This window comes from Drosophila nasuta, chromosome 2R (genome assembly GCF_023558535.2).
Source record: "Drosophila nasuta strain 15112-1781.00 chromosome 2R, ASM2355853v1, whole genome shotgun sequence".
Taxonomy (NCBI): Eukaryota; Metazoa; Arthropoda; class Insecta; order Diptera; family Drosophilidae; genus Drosophila; species Drosophila nasuta.
In genome coordinates, this window is record NC_083456.1 from 10,014,179 (window position 1) to 10,038,298 (window position 24,120).

Genomic DNA, 24,120 nt, shown 5'->3' on the forward strand with positions numbered 1-24,120 from the left:
AGCTGGTTCGCTCTCCATTTGGTTAGCCACCCATTCGATGTCAGCCTCGTTTAATTGTACAATTAGCACCCAATTGAGTGTCGTTAACTCGTTTTTGTGTCATTTAAAGAGGCTTTTAAAGGTGCGATATACGCTCTTCCGGCCCTCCGCGGTCCACTACGCGATAATGGATCCAATGCCAATGGCTATCTAATCGAACTCAATATAAAACGCCATTTTAGGTCATGTGCAAAGTGAATATTTAGGTATTAATGTGTGCATACTTAACCCCAGTGAAATTAGTACGCTTTATAGTGCTATATTTTAATGTAATACAATAAATGAAACTAACCAATTTGGCTATTCTATTTAGTTAATTAATATTCGCTCCTTTATTTTTCGAGGGCTTGTGTTTTGACATGTTGTATTTTACATTACTAGATTATTAAAGTTTAACTGTTTATTGAAATAATCTGTGGGCTTATGGGTTGTGTCTTATTCTATTTAATTAAAATCTTCTACATATATACTTTTCGTAATAAAAATCAAATGTTTCTGTTCAACTAATGGCAACTTATTCTGCATCTTTTAATGATTTGATGTTCATATATCTTTTTCAGCGTAAGTGTTGAATCACATATCAATACTTATGTATGTATGTACACATATAGTATAGTACATTTTTCTGCTTTATGTTGAATTTGATTATTTCCGCATTTTATTTTTTCAACTAAAAGATTATATTTAAATACAAATTTTCTCTAAATGTGTATTTAAAAATATTAGCATTTTATTTGTTCTTCATTTGAGCTGAATAATCAGTGTCAGTATATATAATATATTTATAATAGTTTCAATTTGCTATAATAATTAAAATTGTGAAATAGATGTCGAATATATTAGCAATTTAAATTATTATTATATTATTTGTTTTGTTGTGTTTAACTGTTACTGTAGGACGGTTGCAATTGAAAAGGTCAATAGCCAATTGCATTAATCTTTTGTAATAATTATATTAATTGAAGAACTTTATTCCCATGGCAAATAAATTGCTGAATATATGTATTGTGAGATACATATGTACTTTCTGCAACTGAATTTAATGTAGTTCTTAATAATTAAATTAACATATTAAGTACTGTTTTGATAAATAAAACATTTAATTATAGCGAGTAAACAATTTATATTTTGGAATGTGGGTATTTATTGAGTTGCATTCGCTATATAACTTACTAGCTTATATTTTTATATCGCTTTAACTGCAATTGCGTTATATTTTGCACATAACAAATTTGGTGGAATATTTAAGCATAGAAATAAATGCAAGCAACGCGAGATGATTTTGAGAGTCTTCAGCGAACTACTCAAATATACTTTAGGAGGTAAACTGATACAATACTTGAATTCAAGAAATAGTTTTCGGTGCAATAGCAAAGCAGCAGCAGCAGCTAGTATTCCCTGGCATTCTGCCCTCTCGGGGTGCTGCACGAAAATGTGAAGACCTATGCAAACTGTAATTTTCATTCCCCCCAAGGGCTGCCACAAACATATATACATACCCCACAATATACACCATCAACACCTCAGCTCGAGTTGCCACCCACAGCAATTATCGCACTTGCAGTCAACGAACACACACACACACATACAACAAGAACTCACACATAAATTTAAATTTAAGCAAATTTTTAGTTGCTGTTGGCTGTACCTTCTTTTTGTTTTCATTATACGATGCTTTTTTTCTCATTTCTTTTATTTTTTTGTTGTATTTGTGTTTTGGTTGCTCGTGTGAGATTTTTGCTAATTTTTAGCAAGTTGAACAGTAAACAATGTCAACATTGCAACCAAATGAAAACAAATGCAGCAAACAAAACACATTGCGCTGCTGCGGGCTGCACCCGTGTCATTGTGTGTGTGTGTGTGTGTGTGGAAGGGCATTGGGGTGGGGGCAAATGTTTGTATTAGTTGGCGGTGCCGGATCTCTCAGACTCTAACGAACAGCAGTTGCAGTCGTCGCAGCAGTGGTAAAAATTTTCGTAGCATGCAAAACATTTGTCAAATGTAAATTAGCAGAGGGACTGCTGTTTGGTGGTGGGCACAAGGAGGAGGTGCTGCGGCTCTTTCCTTTAGCAGTCAGTGATGTGGTTGGGGGGGCTTGGGGGTTCAGTGGTTGAGTGGGCGACTTTGCCTGCTACAAATCGCATAAAATCACACTTAATGCCCGCAGGCAACGACAGCATGCAAAAAGCGCAGCGAGGCGTGAATGTCGCAGGCAAACAAACATCTACATGCTGCCACAGACCAAGATAGTGAGAGAGCCGGGGGAGAGAGAAAAGGGGGTAAGCTCATAGATAGTTACGTGGACGTGTGTATGAGTATTTGTTCTGCTTCTGGTTGCAGCCAAAAATGCGGAAGTACTAACATCACCCATTTCGTTATGTCGCCCAACTTATTTCTTCTATTGTTCCCAATTATCACACACGGCATTACAAAAGCAACGTTTAGTTTTTGTTGCAACAACTTTTGCCTGCTTGAACTCATGCCGCTCATTTAACTCAACCCACACCCTCCCAAAAAAGTACAAGTCAAACTTTAATATGCGCCATTTACAACTGCTTCTGTTGTTGTTAGTTGAAGCGGCTGCTGCCCACATTGCGTATGAGCAATTTACATGTCGAGTGTCAGCTGGGTATCTTTCTCTGTGTGTCTGTGCTGTGCTGTGCTGTGCTGTGTGCCTTTGTGCGTCGCCTGTGTGCGTGTGGACATTTGTGTTGTATCAACAAAGTTATGTGTGCTCTCTCAAGCGAATTTCTCACGAAGATAAGAAATTCATACGAATTACGAGTCTGCATTTCGTTTTCACGCTAAAGTTTGCTTTAATCCATTCAAAATAAATTAGTAATAACTGTAATAACTTGGATTAACTTGTGATGTAAACAAAGTATTTATTAGGCTCTTGCCAAGTCATGCATGCGTACAATCTCCAACTGTATGCTCAAAGTAATTGTGAATTCGCAATTCTTGTGTAACCACTAAAATAATTGCTTAGAAAACTCTCTGAAAGAGATTATAAATAAAATCTTAAGAGTGTTGTACTATTTAAAGAGTATTTTTCAGTCGTCTTGCCTAGAGCAAACATTAACTATTTTCACTAGCTAAATGTGATCCAATTCTGAAAGTCCAAAAGCATGCGCAATCAATTAGCAACTTCGTTTTCGAGTTCAATGTTCTGGAATGCACTTCAATTTACACCTGAGTGTGAGCTATTGCTTAGTGGAGTTCAGTCAATGAACTGCGCTAGTTAAAGGTATCCGAACATACCGTTAAGATCATTATAACTGAGAATGACGAAAAAATGAAGAGAAAATTATGTTCAAGCCCGAGTTGATGAAACGGATTAGCGCCTTGAGTTAAGCACTCAAAGAAAATTAGCAAAAATATTTTCATCTTATTTGCTTATAGAGTGGGAAGGTAACTACGAAAGAAATAGAGAAAGCGCGAGAGAGGGTAGACTGACACCGAGTTGGAGTCAAATACTGGGATTGGTGTAGGGATTGTAACTGTAACTTGACTCGCATTTCATTTTGAAATGCTTTTGCTGTTGCTGCTGTCGCTGCTGCTGCGAGTCGTCAGTATTTTAATTATGTCAAATTTGTGATGTTTGTTGTAGTTGTTATTGTTGTTTGTCCTTTAGCTGTTGGCAGCAGGCGAATGTCAGCAGCTAATTAGAGAGAGTGAGCCAGCGGCGTGGCGCGAGAGTCACTCAATGTCAGTCTGCTTAAGGATAGTCTCCGTTTGCCGTTGTCGCTGTTGTTGTTGTTGTTGTTGTTGTTCCTCTTACAGGTTACCCAGGTCCCCAACTCCCAGCACGGGATGCGATGACGATGATGACAGAGACGTCGATGCCACTTCAGCGCCCCGTTGCTGCTGTTACCGCTGCTACTGCTACTGCTACTGCTTGGCCTTGTCATCATTTGCATAAGAAATTTATCTCAATGAGTAGCTAATTGGGAAATTGCGACATGCTCCCCACTCCCCACCCTGCTGCTCCCATAGCGCCCTAATCTTAGGCCCCCAGCCTGCTATGGCGACCCCCAAAAACAAAGTCAACAAAAGGGCTGTGCAAATCCTTAGCACGTTAGTTTTATTACACTAATCCTTGAACTAATTTACGAAGTGAACCATCTTGGCATTTAAAATGAAGCTCAACCATATTGCGCTTCAAACAATGCTGTCCATTCAAATAAGTCACTTGCAATAATATAGCACAGTTTATATTGATTTTATACAAATATAACTCTTTAAGTTATCGTCAATCTCATTTCGAATTCTTATTGAGAATGTGTTACGCTAATTGTTCATATTGAAATGCACAGTAGTGTATGCTTGTGTGTGTATGTGTGTGAGTGTGTGGCAATCAACATTTGACTAATTGCGAATACACTCAGTGCACTATCATAGGCGGTTTAATTTCGCTTTACAGCCACACGCATTGCCTCGCATCCATGGCCGCAAACTCAATTGGCCAACTGAGCTCATTAGCTGCCATTGCACCCAACCTTCCAACCTTCCCTCTTGCTCTCTAAGTTGGCTGCCAACTGGCCTGCGCACACTCTTCAATTGGCTGGCCGATAATGTGAGGCAAACCCAATGAAATTAATTGCACATTTTAATTGACAACGTATCAAATCAATTTGCATGCCAGGCGTCGATTAATGAATGAATGCGACCAGTTTGTACCCGGCTTTGCCACTTGCTGCCCCAAATCCTGTAGCATGCATTCCAATGAATCGCAGCTGGTTGTGCATTTCACTTGGAGGCCCATAAATTATCCCAGGTGTGTGCCAGTGCGTGTTAAGCTCACGGCCTACAATGCAAATAATCATATATGCTCTAAGGCGGGCAACTAACTCCTGAGGACTAGGGACTCATTGATTTATTAATTGATCAATTCCAATTGAGCAACATGTCCTAGAGCACATAACAGCTTGAGTGTAACGATAGTTTTTCCTAATGTGCCTACAATTATGAAGTATTAGTTAGAAATACAATTTCGTTTATTGTCTCAATTTTCTCATTAATTAGCTTAGTAAGTCTAGATTATCAAAGAATTTTATCGTTTGATATTTGCAAATATTTTCAATGGGCTAAAGCTATGAAATATAATTTGGAATTTTGCGTAATATAAAGTAACAATTTTTAACTATATACAAATGTTCTTAATTCGTCTAAAGTGATGAAATATTATATTAAAATAAAATTCTTAATGCTAATTTCATCAAATAAGTATTGCCTTAAACTATCAACAGTAGAAAATAACATCAAATAGTTTAGTGAGTGTCTAAATATGTGTAAAACGACGCTCCGTAGTACTTAGAAATGAATGCAGTCCTAATTTTAAGTAATAAATACTGCCTTCAATTATCTTCAGCAGTATTGTATTGCATGAATTGACTGAGTGAGATCAAATTGTAGTGGCAAATTTTCGCTTGATTTTTGCAAATATTCGTAATGCCATTAATTAAGTGCTAATTAGAAATGTAACCCTTTCTTGGCAATTTGAATTTCATTGCCTTCAATTTTTCACAGTAGAGAGTCACATCAATTAGCATATTAACCTACGAATAGTAGTTGCTTTATTCGACATATGAATGACAATTTTGATAGTGCTCAAAAATGGATTTTAATTGCGAGACACGATAATTAAACCATAAGTGCAATTCAAATTGCATTAACTTATTTCAGAACAAATTAAAAAAAAAAAAAATAGCAACAGAAATTGCAGCAAAGTCACATTAAGCAGTAAATTGATGCTGTCAGCTGGGGGCATAGCGCAAAGGGCAAAGGGTAAAACTTGGCATGGCAATGAAACTGAAATTGAAATTGTGTTGGGCTTTTCTCTGCTCTGCTCTGCTGCAATTTCTTGCACAACAAACATAATTAATACTTGATTGAGGTTATGCAAGTTTCTGTATGTGTGTGGGTGTGTATGGTTGTGGTGCGTGGCAAAATACCTGGCAAAAATACAACAAGCGCTTCAAGTTTTTGTTTGTGGTGGAAGTTCTCTCTGAGTGCGCAACAAACTTGAATGGTGCATGCAACAGCGGCAGCAACAACAACAACGACAACAGCACCAACAACAAACCCAAATTGTGAAATTACAACAAAACATGAGGATGTGTGTAAGAGTGTGCATTTTAATGCTCCAGTGTGCGTGTGTGTAATTTATGTTTTCAACTTAATTAAAGTTAATTTTTAATACTCTGTGCGTGGGCGACAGGTCTGCGGGCAAGGGCGTGGCAAGTGCCTCAAAGGCGCCCGCAAACATTTTAACAACACTTGGCATTTCATGCTGGTGACATTAAACAGCAGCAGCAGCATCAGAAGCAGCAGCAGCATCAACAGCAGCTGAAACTTTTGTCATGCAATGAGGTCAACAATGAGCCAGCGCAAAAAAGTATGCTACATTATTTTTTCTCAGCTTGGCAGTCCACTTTCGCCCAACTGTTTAATAAAACTGCCAATTAAATGCATGTTGCTGTTGGCATTATAAAATCGTATAAAAAATGGCCACCTGAAAATAGCACAAGTTAATTATAAATAACAAAATGCAGACAACTACAACCACACGCAGTCGCTACAATAACAAAAACAATCCAAACCAAAGTTCATGAGCATTAAACGCAATGCGCCAAAGTATGTTTAAATACTTGTGAAAAACTACTTATCATTTGCATAAACTCGACATTAAGTACAATTCATTATTTTTAATCACACGGTTTTTTTTTTGTAGTGTCAAGTGCAATAAAACTTTCGGGGTTGAATAAAACCAGACTTGGTTCGATGAGCATCCGCAATATGCTGTTCTACGAATAACTGAAAGATACAAAGTGCTTTCAATATAATTGATAATAATATTGGACAATTATATCAACATTACACGTTTATTTTTCATTCCATCAAAAGGACAACAAGTAAATGTCAATGGAATGCAAATAATGAATTGTTGTCTGTTGTTTGCTTTTAATTATACATGTGCTATATTGACAACAACAGCCAATTGAGGTTCACAAAAGTCATTTAAAGCTGAATTGTTGAGTGATACTATGATGAAAGAGATCCCGGAAAAATGTAAAGTGTTTTCGTGGTGTTGATACAGAATAGCTGAAGAGACATTTAAATACTTGCCAACATCGCATGAGGCAAGCATTACACAATAAAACATTTCATGAATTTTTTTTAACGCAAACGCAAACAAAATTTATTTTCACATCAAGTACAGACAGAAATTACTTTCATACATCGTCAGTATAGGGAGAAATGCTATCGAAGCTCAGGGGACAATGGCTGTGTAAGATTTGCTGGCAGTTCTCTTCTCGCAGATAAGGCATGTGATGCTTCTCGTGATCGTCCAAGCTGCAAGAGATAAACAGAAAAGACCTTGATATTAGAGATAGATATCAAAAGTTTATTAGCTCACTTACACAAACATGTACTTCAATAATTTAAACAAGAAACCCTGACCATGTTCTCCGGCCAAAGCAGTGCAATATGCCTTTAGTACACACGCCTGACCATCGAAACCACTACGCTCCATGAGCTCGTGCACCAGTCCGTAGGTATCCCTTCTGAAGGGTCGATTCTCACGCTTCACCAGTATGGGAGTATTGGCGCGAAAGCCATAACCATGTGCCCAAATTACTGGGGACGCTATCACATTGTTCTTGACGTTAACGCGAAACTTAAAATTTCAAAAACAAAATGCGTCAGTTAGCCAAAAGGGACTGCTACTCAATTTGTTATACCCACAAATATTCGACTTGTCTCTATTATGTCCAGAAATCGCTTTTGCCGTCTCAGCGGCATCGTGGAGTTCTGCTCGAATGTCATTGCCACAGCAACCATCGCCGCAAGCAGCAGAGAGACCGGCAGAGCACCCATTGTTGTGGCTGCAGTGTAAATGCCAAACTGAAGTCCCCAAATGACAACTGACCGGTCAGTTACATGTGTGACAAAGGCACGAGGTTCTAACAGATATCACAATGGTTCTGTTGATTATACGCATTACGACGTATCTGCTAATTGTGTCATCTGGCCTAGTTCTAAACCCTTTTATCACTCTATGATTTCGTGGTAAAGTGACGTTAAATGTGGCCTGACTGCTCAAGAATTGAGTACATCAAAGTATATATGGATTTTAAAGGCGTAGAATTTAGTTGTGAGCTTAAAATTTGGGACAGTTTATAACAGACTCGTAACAACTTCATTTTTAAAGTCGTTATTGCGCTTGGATTCGTAAGAAACGTCAGTGTGCATTACTAAACTAAATGTAAAAATATAATAATGACTAATTAGAATAAGATACATGGTATTTTGTATATTAAAAGGTGTGATTTCTGACACAATGCTTTACATTTTTTTGTTTTAGTCATCAATAAATAATTATTTGAAATATCGATTTTAGACGACATTTATGTATATTAAACTAACTACTTCAAAATAAACTATGTGCTTGTTTTCTTAATTATTTCTTTATATGATTATATTTAAAAAAAAAATACATTATTACCTGAATATTAGCTTAAGTAGCTTAAACAACATGCCGCTCTTTTGCTGAGGCTTATCAACATCATAAAGTGCGGTGCAGAAAGATTTTAACAAACACGCACGTCCATCAAATCCATGGCTAAACAGGGAAAAAGCTTTGAGAAATCAATTAAGTTATACTAAGGTTAAACTAAAACTTACCCATCTAAAGCAGACTCAAGTTTTGAAAACAAATCGCGCTTGAATAGAACTCGATTCCTCTTGCGTTGATCCTTGGGATCGGGAAATGGATAATTGGCGCGAAAGCCATAACCATAAGAGAAGATTGTGTTTATTTTGAAGAGATTGTTTTTGCCATTGGTACGCCACTGTGGAAACACATACATGCAGAATGGGTGAGGAAAATTGAGACATTCGAGACTGTAACCGCTCTAAAATGCTGCGCACAAACAACCCACCGACATACGAGAACCTTTGGTGAACTCCAGGTAACGTTTGCCGCGTCTCAATACCCTTGTCTCATTGTTGGCTGTCAGTTGGTTGAAGTTGTCATAGTTGTCATGCATGTCAACATTGTTGTGGGTGCTGTTGTTATAGTTGATATCCCCAGCAGAAGGCTGTGAAACCGCATCAAAACCGTCAGCACAATCAACGACAGTTAAGCACATCCAAAACAGAAGCAACATCAACAGTAACTGCAATAACCGCATCCATGTCGATGGTGATGAGGAATTGTTGGGAGTGGAGCTATTCATCCTGCTCCTAATTAAGACTGCACTTGTTAACGACATTACCAATACGATGAAGTATATTACACAACACAAAATAACTCTGTGTATTTTCTTCTATCTATGCTTAATTGTATTTTACACAAAGTTTTGTTCACATCGTCAAATGCTTATTTAGCTTCTCTTATTTCTTCTCGCACTTCCGGCTGACTGACGCACCGCTTTGGTTGTGAGACGCGCTTCGGTCCAGTTTTTCCTGGTGACTGATACGCTTGGTATATTTAATCTCTTTGACATAAATACCGGTATAGACCAGCCCGGCCCAACCCAACTCAAAGCCCGAACTCACAGCAGACAAACAAACAAAGTCAAAGCCAACGCCGTTGTCCTCTTCTGTCTTTTTCTGCTCTGTTCTGACTTTGTTGTTCGTGCTGCTCTTGCGTTGCTTATTTACTTATTTATCGCTTTGTGCGGTATTGTGACAAAGGTTGCTTCGTTTATTTTATTTTTTGTTCTCTTCATTTTAACTTCTTCTGTCGACCGTTTCTCCAGTTGTCTTCAGCATAGAGCTGGACATGACATTCACTTGTTAACACTTTTTCACTAGCTTTCATGATAGTTATTTTCGTGTCCACATGAAGTGGATAATTGTGGGCGCAATCATGAAATAGGTGTGAAACCCGAATCGAGTTCATATCTGGTAAAACTATTCACGAATCAATTTAAAATCACTAATTGTTCTAATAACGAAATGTTTTTCGTTCAACAAAAGATTTTTTTTATTGGTGTCTTAAAAAACCTTTTTATTCAACATATTTGTTTAAATTTGTCGAAGCATCTGCAAGAATCTCAATTTAAATTTTCCATGTGTGGTTCATCACAAACATTAGTGAAATATCCCTATTAAACAAAAACTAAGGAAAAGCTTATTGAATTCTAGTAAATGATAAAATATGAGTTTTAATTTTTATATAAATACAAAAACGACCTAATACTTTTTATCAATTTTACGACACGTCTCAAGTAAGCCTAAAAAGATGAATAAAAAGAAGAACTTTTGCTGCTTGCCAATAAAAGTATCTCAATTAAACTCTTACAAGTTATCAGATTTAGAATTGTTCCAAATAGAGGAATGATATATGGCTGAAGAATAAAATATCTCTTCTCGACGGTATTAATGAAAACACACACATCATTAAGTTGTCAGAGTTTTAGCTGTTCACTTTATTAAACGATTTAGACACCCATGTCTCGCTTCCAACTCAGATACGAGTATGTGTGTAGTATGTATCTTTCAGATACGAAAATTGTCAGCTGTCTAGTAAAGCGGACTAAAACTTTTGCGCCGGCAGTACGTAAATGCCCCACTCAATTTTCACTCAACTGTCATGTCATGCAATTTTCCCAGCTTGTTGATTGAATTAAATTTCGAAAACTTTGCCAAATGTATTTCGCTGCTGTGATTGTTGTTGTTGTTGTTGTTGTTGCTGCTGCTGTTGTTGTATTTCTTTTCAATTAAATAATGTTCAAGCTTTTGTGCAGGTCGCAGGCGCCAGGCGGCAAACGGAATCTGACATACATCCGTCAGATGCTTCTTCACCATCTCCATCTCCATTTCCATCCAGAGTGACTCGAAGCATGACAACACATCCCAACTGGGGGGGCATAATGGCAGCCTCTCAAGTGAGCTGTGCTTAACAGAGATGGGGTCGAGGTGCAGTCAAGAATAATGAATTGCCATTTATAACCCGATGGCAACAAGTATGGGTATTGTCACTGGGCAGAGGGGAGGGCAGTTGGGGTAACCAGAGAAGACAGGACTGATAGGAAAGAGGCCATTAAAACGATTTCATAAGATAATTTTAAGCATTGCAATTTATTGAGCATAATAATTTTTCGGTGGTGTTGAATACTTCCCGAATGCCAGTTCCAGTAGTGAAAATTGGCAATCATATTGCTTTTCGCAATCAAAGTCATGGGCGTGTCGATAGGCGTTATCGTAGTGCACAATATCCGCGTTCTCTTCAAGTTCTCGCTTAAATATGCGCTGCTTGGGTAAACTGTGGGAGAGTTAAAAAGGAAAATACATAAAAAAAAAAGAAAAATAAAATTAATAGACAAATAATATGGCTTCACCGACTACAATATAAATTATTTTTTTTAATTTATTACTTTTTTTCTGCCTTATCTTTTTTGTGTATTGCTTGCAGTTTTTTATTAAATATTTTTAAATAATAACTAATAATACTAAGGAAAGACAATATTTTCAATTATTTCTCTTCGTTATAGTTAGTTTTTACAAAGCTGAATCTTGTTTTTTCTATTACTTCTAGCGTTGATCACACATGAAAAGTACTTTATTATCGATTTTCTAATTTCTAACTTATTATTTTTCGTGTTGAGTAGTACATAATGATCACTTAATTTAAGTGTTAAGTAATTTATGTGTTTAAGTGCTGTGTAGTGTACAAAGATTATAAAGCAAGTTAACAATACTAACCTGAAGATTGCGCGCAACATTTCTCCGACCATGTTCAGCTTTGTTCGCTGGAAATATTGACGACTTTCACACAGTGTACGCAAGACGCAATCACGTCCATTGTAACCCATGCTGTAAGCAAACAGATGAATATATATATAGAGAGTGTTCTTTAAACTACAGATGAATACGTATGATGTAATTTCATTGTAACGTATCTACATATATTCCCCGCCTTACTTATCGACTATAGTCTCGATATCCTGATAGATGGCGTTCCTAGTGCGCCTACGAAGTATAGCTGCCGCTACAGGACGTTGTGAAAAGCCATGCAGACTCTGGAGAATCCACGAATTGTTGGGCAGATCGTAGGCAACTCCCCAATTCAGGCCGAAACTATTGTGGGCGTAGTAGGGATTGCCAATGATTCCCACAGTGAAGCACACTGACACCTGAACACAATAAAATGACGGAGACAAAAAAAAAAAAAAGAAATAACAGTTGCTCGTGTAATTCATCTGCTCTCAGTTGTGAAAGGAGTCTGGTATTATGAGGGGGGAAAAGGGCTGTGTACAATGACAGTTGACACATACTGTAAAAGAGGAGCCCTCGGGAAAGCTGAGATAGCGTTTGGATCGGCTCAATGAGCGCACGGATTTGGCATTGTCTGTCGATTGAGGTGGTGGAGGCGGAGGAGATGTCGTTGTCTTTGCACGTTCCATCATAGTCATCAATGTTGGCGGTGGCCATAAATCATTGGAAGCGTTGGCATGACCAGGTTCAAGTGGCGCGTCGGTTTTATGGCTCATGAAAGTGGACGTTGTGGCGTTTGCAGCACTTGTCGTTGCAATTAAATCGTAAATCAAAAACTGTGCAACAATTAAACGATAATTAAACAATACGAAATTCGCGTAAATCACGGCCATGCTACTACGATGCTGCGATGCTACGATTGCTACGTGTGCAACTCGTCGATGCTCTGCGAACTGAACTGAAACTGAATGGTGGCCTTTTGTCTAAAAGGCCAAGAATCGTTGCCAAAGAAATTGCCAAAGTGCAAATGTGTCAATCGGCAGTTAGTGCTGTGGAGAATGCAACCGCAATGCTCGCAACATGCACTTGCAACAACTTGCAGTCGTCGTAGTCACGTTTACAATAAACATCGCACAGACACAGACCGAGACAGAGGCAGCGACAGACAGACCACACACAGGCCGACGCCTCAAGCTGACTATACTATACTATACCTCAGTCAGGTGCTGCAGCTTAATTGAATTGCCTGCACTCAATGCTCAATTCTGCTCTCTCCCTCTCTCTCTTTTCCTATCTGCAGTCTCGGTTTATTTTACTCGATGTGCTTGTGTGTGTGTGTCTGGCACCTGCTTGGTCGTTGTGGCATGTGTCTTGCGCGAAAAATAGTTAGCGCCTGTGGAGAAGTCAAAGATACCGTCGACAGCGACGATGAAGATCGATGATTTGATTGCCCTTCCACCATTGATGGCGTGAACATTTGCCAAACGTGGGTGGAACTTTAGTAAATTTAAACAATGTTTAACTTTTCAGAAATATTTTAAAATGATCAATGATTTTTAGATTATATAAAAATAATCAGTTGATAAATTTAAGGATTGTTAAACTTTTAAGCAGATTTGAAGTTATTCAAGTAATTTCAGATTACATAATAGAAACTATTGAATTGTACTAAAAATTATAATATAATATTAATATTAGAAATTGGCATTATACATTAAAGTTTTGAATGTAGTAATAATAATTGAATGTAACTATAACTTGATACTTATATTTACAACTTATAGGGGGATATAAGAGGCAATATATTATTCTAGGGTAATATAAGAATAAAAGAAATTTCATATAAATCATATGTATGTTTTGTAGATAACTTCTTCTTTTTTTTATATTTCGAAAACATATTAAGGGTTATTTTTTGTGAACAATACATTAAAATTAAATTAAAATTTAAAGATAAAAAATACTTGATTTATTTTCAAATTTTGTTTCTCTTTTCTATTCTTTATTGTTTATTTCTGTAAACATAAGTAATTGACAGATTTATTAAACTCTCCTCGCACAAACGGCACAACGGGTAATGTCAAGCGTTCATACAGTACTGTGTAAAAGTCTGTGTCAGCTTCAATGTGTTGGCCAATTCCAATGGCTGGAAATGTTGAAACAAGCAAACAAACAACTTCATTAACCCCACAGGGCATACGCAATACGCACATATCCTGCTGCTGTCTTAGTTACCAATACCCATGGATGTGTAGGCGTATGTCTATGTATGTGTGTGTGTTGGCGAACACTTTGGGGGCAAAGCAGTGCGCTTAGTTGACCCATTAGAAGAAGAAACGCTCGTAAAGCAGGAGGCAAAAGTCAATGCTCAAATTGGCAGGCATCAATTGAGTGAGCGCTAAGCAAAGCAGACAATCGAAGCGAAAACGAATCGCAATCGATTCAAATGAAAACAATCATGAAATAGAGCAGTGTTGAGCAGAAAGAGACCCGCAATCTCAAGATGAGCTAAGGTCAATGGGACACCCAGATAGATGCGCGACGAAGAGACAGAACATCATCGTGGCAAAGTTAAAGTAAAAATGGGATCGCCAAAAAGTTCTGTGATGACCACTTGAAGCTTAGCCGACCACTGCAAATGACGTACAAATAGGCCAAAAGCTCTTTGATTACCATGACAATGTATGTGTGAGTGTGCGTGTGTGTGTAAGTTTGCGGTATCTGTTTCGCTTTTGATAAGATAGAGATACTTGTACTAGGCCATAAGAAAAACTATTCGCATTCTTGTGATATATGCAGATGTGTCACTTGCCCTCTCACATTTCCTCGCTATGCAGATGCTCGTTATTCTGACCAATTATGGGTCTATTTTCTCTATTTTGATATGAATTTTTCGTTGCGCTGTTCTCGGTGGGACTTCGTGTTAAAGTTGTGCGTCGTGCCGAAAAGACTTTTCGGATATTAAACTATTTCCGAAGCATACAAAAAGCCAATTTAAATGCTAATATAAAATACCAACATTTTATTATTATGCCAGCCGCACGCATTCACACACCCGCACCCACACCCACACACACAGCCACAGATACTCACTCCCACACACTATCATACACACACGGCAGGCGCAAGAGAATGTGGCAGGTCGAGTCTCTGTAAGATGGCGCAACAACGACTTGGTCTCTGAAGTTGTCTTGGCTTTGCTCGCCGCACTGTGCGTGATAAGCCAAGTGGCTGCTCTGAATTTGGCACTATACCACACACTCACATACACACATACACACTGACACACACACACTATACATACTCAGAATGTATAATACATATGTATTTTTGCGGGGAGTAAGTCAATTCGTACATACAACTCTGGAGGAGACACTTGAGGCATGTAAAGTAGCTACATATGATGGGAGTATTGGGATATTTATTGAATGCCTCAATTTGAATGTAAATACGTGAATGATGAAATCAACTTGTCGATGATTTCAAGATGCCCTTCATACAAAATTGGGCCATTTTATAATTAGAAATATCAAAGAGTTGCTTTGAAACAGAAGAGGCTTTAAGCTTGAAGTATGTTGTGAATTCAAAGTAATTTATGGTATAAGACTGTCGATTTATAAAGTTTATTTATACTAGCTTTAGGTTTTTTTTTTAAATTAAATTGTTTATTTTAGGAATTAAACACGTTAATAATCTCGAAAGTTCTTAGCATAATATGAGAGAGAACTTAAAGATATTTTTTGTGTTTAAATATTCTTATGAAGTAGATGCAGAACTATGTTAACTCTAATCGATAATTCAAATGTTAGTAATACCATTTTTTCACAAAAAAACTAAAAACCACAGAGTCTTTGCTGAGCCTATGCGATAACTATAATCCCACACGTTTGTAATGCATGAACTGAATATTCCTGACAGCTTTTGTGTGGGGAGTGTGTCCGTAACACTTGTGGTTTATTTCGGATATGATTGGACTTACCTGTCTATCATTGTCTCCAAGTTGCCATAGACATCACGTCGATGCCTGCGTTTGATTTTGGCTACGGCCGCCATCGGTTTCTTTGTGTTCCAGCCGTGGGCATTGTTCAGGACCCATGTGATGTTGGGCAAATCATAGGCAACGCCCCAATTGAGGCCAAAGCTGAGATACAAGTAGTCGGGATTGCCGAGGACGCCTGTGGTTAGGCAGACGGCGACCTAAGTAAGTTTTGTGTAAAGCATTTTGGCTTAAACTATGCTGAAAGTTTTCATCTATTGTGTGTGAGTGCGAGAGTGTGTTGACTTACAGAAGCCGATGAACCCAATGGAAATGCCACAAAGCGTTTACCCCTCGAGAGTTTACGCTGCGACAATGGCATCATTGAAGCAGCATCAGTGGCAGCAGCGGCGGCAGCCGCATGCGGTGCCAACGGATCCAGATCCAAATCCAAATCCTCCTCAGTTTCATCGTCCGTCTCTTCGTCTGCCAGCGTGACGTTGTTGTTGTGGGTTTGCTGAATCGTGTGCGCTCCACTGGCTTCATTTGCCAGTTGCGGCACTGTGGCGAACACATCGAGCACATTGCTCTTGGACCAGGCATCTGCTGATAGAAATTGACACTGGCATGGACCCAACACCATCATCAACACCAGCCCTTGCAGCAACAGTGATGTTGACCAAGTTAGCCAAGTTTTGGACATTCTTGGTTTGCGTCTTTTTACCAAACTGAATCAAAAATTTGGTCGCTGATTTTAACTTTTAGGTGTGCTTTTGTTTAAGCATTCCCTCATTGATTTCGATTGGTGCTCTCAAATGCCAAGCTGTTAATTAAATTAGATTGCCAACTGGTTTCGATGCTGATGACCCGATTCTCAGTTCGTTGTGTGTGTGTTCAACTCGAACTAATTTTTTAGTCAAACAACATCTGCAATGCATGATGGCCTGGCCCAAATTAGCTGGCCACGCACTTGTCTCTTAATCTCGGCCAGTTGTGCTCTACAACTAACTGCAACGCTGGGTCAGTCGTTAGTCTTTGATCGACGTTATGGCAAATCGCGCCTGCTCTTTGCAGGCAGCCCTGCTGCTGCTCTTGCTAACCTTGGTCAGCTCACAGAACTCCACTAGCTCCACTTCTACTTCCACTCCGAGCTCCAGTATGAGTCGGGGTGTCAGTTACCTGCGCGAGAAACCAACGCATCTGCCGCATCTGCTGCAGCGCCAGAAGAGATGGCTCATCTTTGAACTGGGCACCTCCATCACGGTGAGTCATCATCGAGCAACTAGATCAGCATGGTTTTATGTTTTAATCCCCAACAGCTGACTGCCAATTGTGCCAAGGCCATATTGGACACTATTCCCAGAGGCATGTTGCTGCTGGGCGAGGCTACAGCCATTTATGATATGCCAGGATCTGTGGCCGATTGGCTGCCACGACGCAGAGGCAAACCAAAGCCGCCCCCACCACCGCCACCACCACCTCCTCCACCGCCGCCGCCACCACCACCGCCGCCACCTCCTCCACCTGCCATTCCAACGATAGTGCTGCCAGCTCCAGTGCAGCCGTACATTCAGCCTATCCAACCAGCTCCAGTTGACCCCTTCATACTCCCACAGCAGCCTGTGATTGTGCCCCTAAGTCCCGCCGATCCCGTGCATTCGTTTTATTATAACTATCCGCAAGTAGCACCCATTTTGGGCCATCGTAAGTCCAGCGTACAGAGTACAGGTTGTCCGGCCTCGCAGCTGGTGAAGGATGCGTATGGCAACTATTATTGCCGACCAACGGCGATATCGCGTCGTCTGAGGCGTGAGCTCGAGAGGAATGGTGCAAATCTGCTGAACCAGGGACAGAGTCCACATGGCATGCTCTTCGACTTGCTCGTAATGCTGTCCGAATTGTGAGTAAAGTAAATACGCTTAAAGCTCGACAATCTATTTATCTCTCCCTTACTGCTGTTGTTGCTGCCCCTTTTTTTATAGGCATCAGTATCAGCCGCGTTACTGCATCATGCGAACGCTGTGTGAATCGCGCCATCTGCTGGCACCGCCTGGACAATCGCTGTTCCATGATATCTTTCGCATTCTGTTGCGCTACGTACATCCGGAGATTGCCCATAAGCCCACATATCGCAAGGCCTTCACCGCCGGCCATACATTGCATGAATGCGCACAGTGGTATGGGCTGCATTGTCCCCAGAGTTTTTTGCTGCAATTCAGCAAACATTTTCAGACCAAATTTGCACAATCATTTAATAAAACGACATAAAAGACACAATGAAATAAATACTTCATTTTATTTCCTGCTCCGGGGCGGTGTACTCGACTCTTAGTGCTCTTGTACAATTATGATCTCAACATATATCTCGGGGACTCTTAGTATTGTGCAAATCCAAGCATGAGAGAACAATAATACTCTTATATTTTTAAAGTTATTTTGTATCAAACATAATCGAAATCTAGTGGTTAAAAAAAAATAACATACAATTTAATAGATTGGCTGTTAAAAATTCCTAAATTTAGAAATGCAGATTGATTCATTCGCTGAGGAAAATGGAAAAATTATAGATATGTACATAAGTATTACACATAGTGAATGAGCTTTGCTTATGTTGTGGAAATTGTAGTTGACACGCTGATTAAATTTTGTATATTAACTCCCTAGTTTAATTAAATTAAAAGGATCTGATAAATAAAAACAATTGCGTCAATTGTCATATGTATGTAATCTTTCTATTAAATGCTTTTTTAATTTAAATTAAATTAACAAACATGCTAGTTCATTCTGTTGTTAAGATTAATATTATATTATTGAAGTATTATATGAAGACAACATGAACATGTATAGTTTAATACCAAATTAAGACTTTCGACATGTAGCAGAGCTTTTGGCAAGTTCCGAGCATTGAAAATGTCAAATTACCTTTTTTGCAGAGCAATCGCAACTACAAATTTTTTAAATCTTGCCAAAAGCTTCCTGGCTATAAATTGGCAATGCAAAAAGTTTTATTTTATTATGTGCCATGCCAAAAAATGCAATTGAATTTAAGCAAATACCCAAATGCTGACATATTTATTGGCATCTACAAATATAAAACTTATATGTATGTACATATATGTATGATTGTTTGTATATATGTCATTTGTGTATTTTAGGTTTGTTTTTCCCATTTCCTTGTTAAAAGGCCACACTTTATATTTCGTAAATTGTATTATTTATTTTTGGCTTTTACTTGTTTGTTCAAGACAGAGGCCCAGTCAGGGATCAAAAAAGGTATGTGCATGAATAAAAATAAAAACTAAATCATTGTCGAAGGTCTCTGAAGCAAAACACTACTATACAGTGTGCACAAATTGTTTATTGAAGTTTTGAACCCCATGTAAATATTTCCTGCCTGCACCTCTGACTAAAAAAATATTGAACCAATTTTTTTTTTATCATTGCGAAGAGGTCGAGAATTTCATTGTTGACATAAATTTGCATGGGGCAGTCGTCAGTCGACCATGTCGACTGTGTTGACATGGGACGGGAGTCGACGGCGGTGGCGGTGGCGTCAGTGTAACCAGTTAATACTATTGACCCGTTGTTGGTCAGTTTGCAGCCAGCCGCTAATCAGTGCAGTCAACATCACTTGAGCTAATAGGCGCCCCCCTAAAGCGGCATGTAGTCAGAGGCGGAGGGCAGTTAAGCCCATAGCGCGAATCGCCAGTCTTAAACCGAACGCGATGCCGACAAAATGACGCGCTTTCTCCACTTTATTTCAATTGGAAACGTTTTGATTGCACTTGCACTTGCAAACACGCATTTAGCCAAGGACCTTGATGAGTCTTCGCCAAATGCAAATGTAACGCGTGCGGTGGCAAAAGTCCACAGTCGACGGAAACGTTATCTGGCATTTCCGGAGGGTTCTTCGGTTTCGGTGTGAGTGTTCTTGCCCCAACTGCTAATGCAGTAGTTTCAATGGCAACTATTTGCTTTTTGCACAGGCGGCGATTTGCTTAACCGTTGGCATGATTGGTAATCCAGATGTCGACTATCTGAGTTGGGCCGTCAACTGGGGTGTCGCCTACGATCTGCCCAATCATAATTGGGTGATTCAGCATGCCCATGGCTTGGCAGCCAATCTTACTAAGCCAATGATACTGCGTCGTTCACGTCGTAGTTTCTTCGACGAGGTGCAGACAGCATTCGACCAGTGAGTATTGCTCTTGATTGATGCCTCAACCTCATGCCTACTTTTACAATCATGATATCTTCAGCATGGGATTCAATGGACGCGCTTGTGTAGCTCGTGCCCTCTGCGAGAGCGCTAAGTATATGCATGCTCCCGGGCAACGCGGCAACATGTTGGAGGAACTTGTGCGTGCTGTTTTCAGTCTGCCCACTTCATCCGTTGTGGAGCATGAGCCGCAGGCGCATCATCACTATGACCGAATCTATCGACACTCGAAGCGACAGACACGAGAGTGCCATGAGCTCTATCCGGGCTGCCACTTCTCTTTGCTGGCACTGGCTCTGGGCAACTTTGCATCAGCTCCAGTGCAGTTTAACAAATACAATTTCATGTGAGAAACTAATTGCTAGAACAAGCTGGTAAAATAAATGCGGTGGAAATAAGTTAAATCTTAAATTGGCGTGAAAATTATGAACTCAATCAAACAAAAACAAGTTGAGTGTGCTCAACTGTGCGACACGCATTAATAAAAGCGAAGCGGAGAGGTAATATTCTCAAAATATACCATATTGATATACCAAAAAATATAAAAATATTCCAAAGGCTATTTTTAGTATAACGAAAGACCATTAATATAATATATATTTCATAGGTTCGGAGGCGCTTATTTTTGCATGTAACATATAACATATTTCCTGCAGGAACAAAATTATAATATTCTCTTACCCTATGCGTAACGGGTGTAAAAAATATATTCTTAAGTATTGGATATAATTATCGGGTTGATATTGATATTATACGTACCCTTCTGAAAATGCTTCAAAACTTCACTAATTTCCCCTTCCAATCTTGCGAAAAGAAAACAGCTTTGCATTTTTTAAAACAAATTATTTTCATTCTTCTTTATTTAATAACGCGTAACATTTATTTATATAGTAATTGTTGAGTTCTTTTTATGCATTTTTCATTTATAATCTTTTATCTTTGTTTTCGTTTATTCAAATGTTGTTCATTTGCAATTGTTTTTATTATGTTTCTTCATTTTTATCCTTGTCACTTTTATAGTTTCTTAGATTTTAGCTCCAATGTAATTTTGTTGTTTTATATTTTTTTGCCAATGCAAACTGCACGTTATACATTTTGTTTAATGCTAGTATTTAATGATTTGTTTGTTATTATAGTATGTTTTATAGTTTGTTGTGGTTGCTCTTGTTTTACGTTTTTGTTTCTTGTTGTTAAGTTACAATTTGTGTGCGCGTGGAATTGTTTTTTCTCGCTGTGTTGTGTAATTTTAATTGTTAGCTAATATGTTTGTTTGTTTGTTGTTGTTGTTGTTGTTTGTTATTCAAAGGAGTTTGAATATGTACGTGTAATACATACATACATTTCATATTATATGCGTGTATATATATGTATATGTCTTTTTATGTGAAATGTAAATGCAATTTTTAAAATGTAATTCGTGTTTGACATTTACCTTGAATATTAATGGGCAAATTTGTTGCGCTCTTGTTATTATTTTTGACGTTGTTGTTAATTTGCAGTTAGCCTACACTTAATACTAACATTTGTTGATGTTTAATTATAATTGCAAATATTTTACATACTTTTCCTATACCCATAGCTTAGTATATGCTTGTTTTGTATTTTTTTGTTTTTTTTTTTGTTTTACTTTTTTTAATTTGGTTTTTAACTAAATTTTCAATTTAGTCAAAATTGATTTTTTGTATAATTTTTGCAAAACTTTTGGTTTTATCAAGCGCTACACACGCCTACCTAAAATCTTGTTTAGTTTTAACATTTTATTTTGGCGTCCGTTTGCTGCTATTTTTTTAATATTTCCATTTTGTTTTTTATTTTTTTTTTGCTTTTTATGTATTTTTTATTTATAGTATTGATCAAATATTTGTTAGTGTAGCTTGCACAATGGCATTTATTATATTTAACGTTAATTTGTGGTGTTGTTTTCCCCAGTGAGTTGCAAGATTTTTACTTGTAGTTGCATTTTGTAATTTTTGCATTTCTTTGTGTATTCTTTTGCTTGCTTTCTAAGATAAAAATCTTGTTGCTAAAATCTGTAATACATATATGTAATTGTTATGTGTATTTATATATATTTAAATACCATGTTTGTGTATTTTTTGTTGTATTCAATTGAAATTCAATCGAATTAAGACAAATTTAAATAATTGTTGTAAATTGTATACATATACAGACGTGAATGCAACAGAAGCACTTAAAACTAACGGCACCTAACAATTAATACACAAAATATATGTACATACATACATACATATGCATATGTGCATTCGTATGCACAATGAATGCGGGTTTCAAACTACATTTTATAAAGATATCTGCATTCGTCAGATTCAAATTCCATTTCGATAAAATACATATGAAGAAAACACAGATACAATCATTTATGCATACATACACGCACATATACACATGTACAAATTATCATACTACTACATTAAAACGATGCGATCAAAAAGATGCTGTATGCACTTTATACAATTTAAGTATTGGTAGTAGTGTCTGTCTATTTTGTCTGAGCACGATTTAGTCTATGTGATTGTATGGGTCTGTATCTGTGTGTGTAAGTGTGTGCGTGTTGTGCTTTTGCCGTAATACGCTTACAGTTAATAAAAACCTGAAGTCGCTTAATTTTTTACAATGCAATTTAGTCAATTCCAAAATTCACTTTCATAATTTATCATTTCATATATTTTTCGATGAAGTAAAAAAATGTTTATTGATTCCAGTGTTTTCTCCTACTATGACTGCGCGTTATTGGAATTTACGAGCATCCCTTTTTGTAATTTGAAATAATATCCATATTTAAATAGAAATTGCTTGCCTCGAAGGGGTAATATATGGAATTAAACAAATTTGTACAACAGCAAAGCGGATTTTTATGATTGGGAAACTGAATTAACTTTTGAAATATTTTACAATAGTATTCCGAAATAAAATCGCTGCCAAATTGCGCAAAATAAAATATTTAAAATTCGTTTCGATTGAAACTTTGACAGGGCCAACAATGTGTTGTTGTGTGTGAAATATTTTGATGTGTTCAAATTTGTTTTTGCTGTCGTTGAAACCTTTTATTCATTGCACTTTCGATTGATTTTTTCTTCTTCTTTATGTTTGGCAACTCAACGCAATATTTAATGTTTAAGTATGTACAAGACCGGGGTTCTGAATACATCTGAGAGAGAAATGTCTAGTGCATGGGGAAGATGATAGAACTGGTAATCATGTGGATTCTATTGTCAGGTACTTAATAAGTTTGTCAATTTGGCGAAGATGATGAAGGGGTATTGAAACGATTGCCCTAAAAGTATGCAATGCATATTGGCGATGTTTGAGTTGCCCTACAGTGCGTGTTTTGTGGTGAGTGTTTTAAGTATTTGCGAGTTTGTGTGAATGTTTCTGTACGTATGTATGTGTGTGTGTTTGTAGTAGTAGTATTCGTAGTAGTAGTAGTAGTAGTAGAATTAGTTTTGGTTTTTCATTTATCAGCTCCATTTGCCAGTGCTCTTCCAATTATTTTTGGTTTAGCAATACGCAGACTTTGATTCTTGTTGTGTTTGCTACAAAAGACGACCTTTGATTGGAAGACATCCGATTTTATGTTTTTGAATCTCAGGGTCAAGCCGCATATATATCAAATATGTACTTAGTATTGGTTTTTCATAATTTTTACCTCATTAATAAGTATATTTTGTTAATAACTATTTCTCTTCATTTCATTAACTAATTATGATTATTGTAAGTGCTAAGTGTGGCTCCAAAAATTGCATAAAATGAAACACTTTGTGGTTGCTGAATGCCCTTTCCGAATGGGGCAAGCAAGACAGACTCAATAGATTTGAATGAAATAAATTTTAAAGAAATCTCTATTACAGGCATTTTAGTGTTTGTTAACTGCGAGTATTGGAAAGGGCAATTCATCTACGATGCTGCTTTGGCACTCATCAATGATATACATATTGATAAATTGGATTATGGTGCAATCCACTAAATGTTCTTGTTGCTCTTGTTGTTCTTCTTGTTGCTGCATGTGTTGTCTAGCAATTTGTGTACACAATTTCGTTGTCTGCTGGTGATTACTGTACTCAAAACAATTGTACCTGAAATAAATTCTTGTTGCTTTCCTGCTTTTCTGTCTTAAATTATGTTTGCATGCGTTTGGGTG

At 37.7% G+C, this 24,120-nt stretch overlaps 4 protein-coding genes across 4 annotated transcripts; 2 read left to right on the top strand and 2 right to left on the bottom strand.

Moving 5' to 3' along the window:
* Positions 1–7,228: 7,228 nt before the first annotated feature.
* LOC132786486 (uncharacterized) lies at positions 7,229–9,689 on the bottom strand. The gene is given in 6 exon segments (XM_060793025.1): positions 7,229–7,395; positions 7,464–7,720; positions 7,765–7,834; positions 8,549–8,665; positions 8,728–8,894; positions 8,985–9,689. Coding segments are annotated over 6 exon segments (1,065 nt in total). The 5' UTR covers positions 9,318–9,689; the 3' UTR covers positions 7,229–7,274.
* A 1,437-nt stretch (positions 9,690–11,126) lies between these two features.
* On the bottom strand, positions 11,127–16,437 carry LOC132786252 (uncharacterized). The gene is made up of 6 exons (XM_060792740.1): positions 16,053–16,437; positions 15,749–15,963; positions 12,327–12,495; positions 11,974–12,185; positions 11,755–11,865; positions 11,127–11,314 (listed from the first exon to the last, which is right to left on the bottom strand). Exons 1-6 carry the CDS (start codon positions 16,386–16,388, stop codon positions 11,131–11,133), a joined length of 1,227 nt encoding a protein of 408 aa, XP_060648723.1. The 5' UTR covers positions 16,389–16,437; the 3' UTR covers positions 11,127–11,130.
* A 351-nt stretch (positions 16,438–16,788) lies between these two features.
* Positions 16,789–18,011, top strand: LOC132786762 (uncharacterized). The gene is made up of 3 exons (XM_060793396.1): positions 16,789–17,005; positions 17,062–17,642; positions 17,725–18,011. The coding sequence occupies exons 1-3, from the start codon at positions 16,790–16,792 to the stop codon at positions 18,008–18,010; spliced, it is 1,083 nt and encodes a 360-aa protein (XP_060649379.1). The 5' UTR covers position 16,789; the 3' UTR covers position 18,011.
* Positions 18,012–19,587: 1,576 nt separating this feature from the next.
* LOC132786405 (uncharacterized) lies at positions 19,588–20,454 on the top strand. The gene is made up of 3 exons (XM_060792922.1): positions 19,588–19,663; positions 19,729–19,937; positions 20,002–20,454. Exons 2-3 carry the CDS (start codon positions 19,753–19,755, stop codon positions 20,309–20,311), a joined length of 495 nt encoding a protein of 164 aa, XP_060648905.1. The 5' UTR covers positions 19,588–19,663; positions 19,729–19,752; the 3' UTR covers positions 20,312–20,454.
* The last annotated feature ends 3,666 nt before the right edge of the window (positions 20,455–24,120 follow it).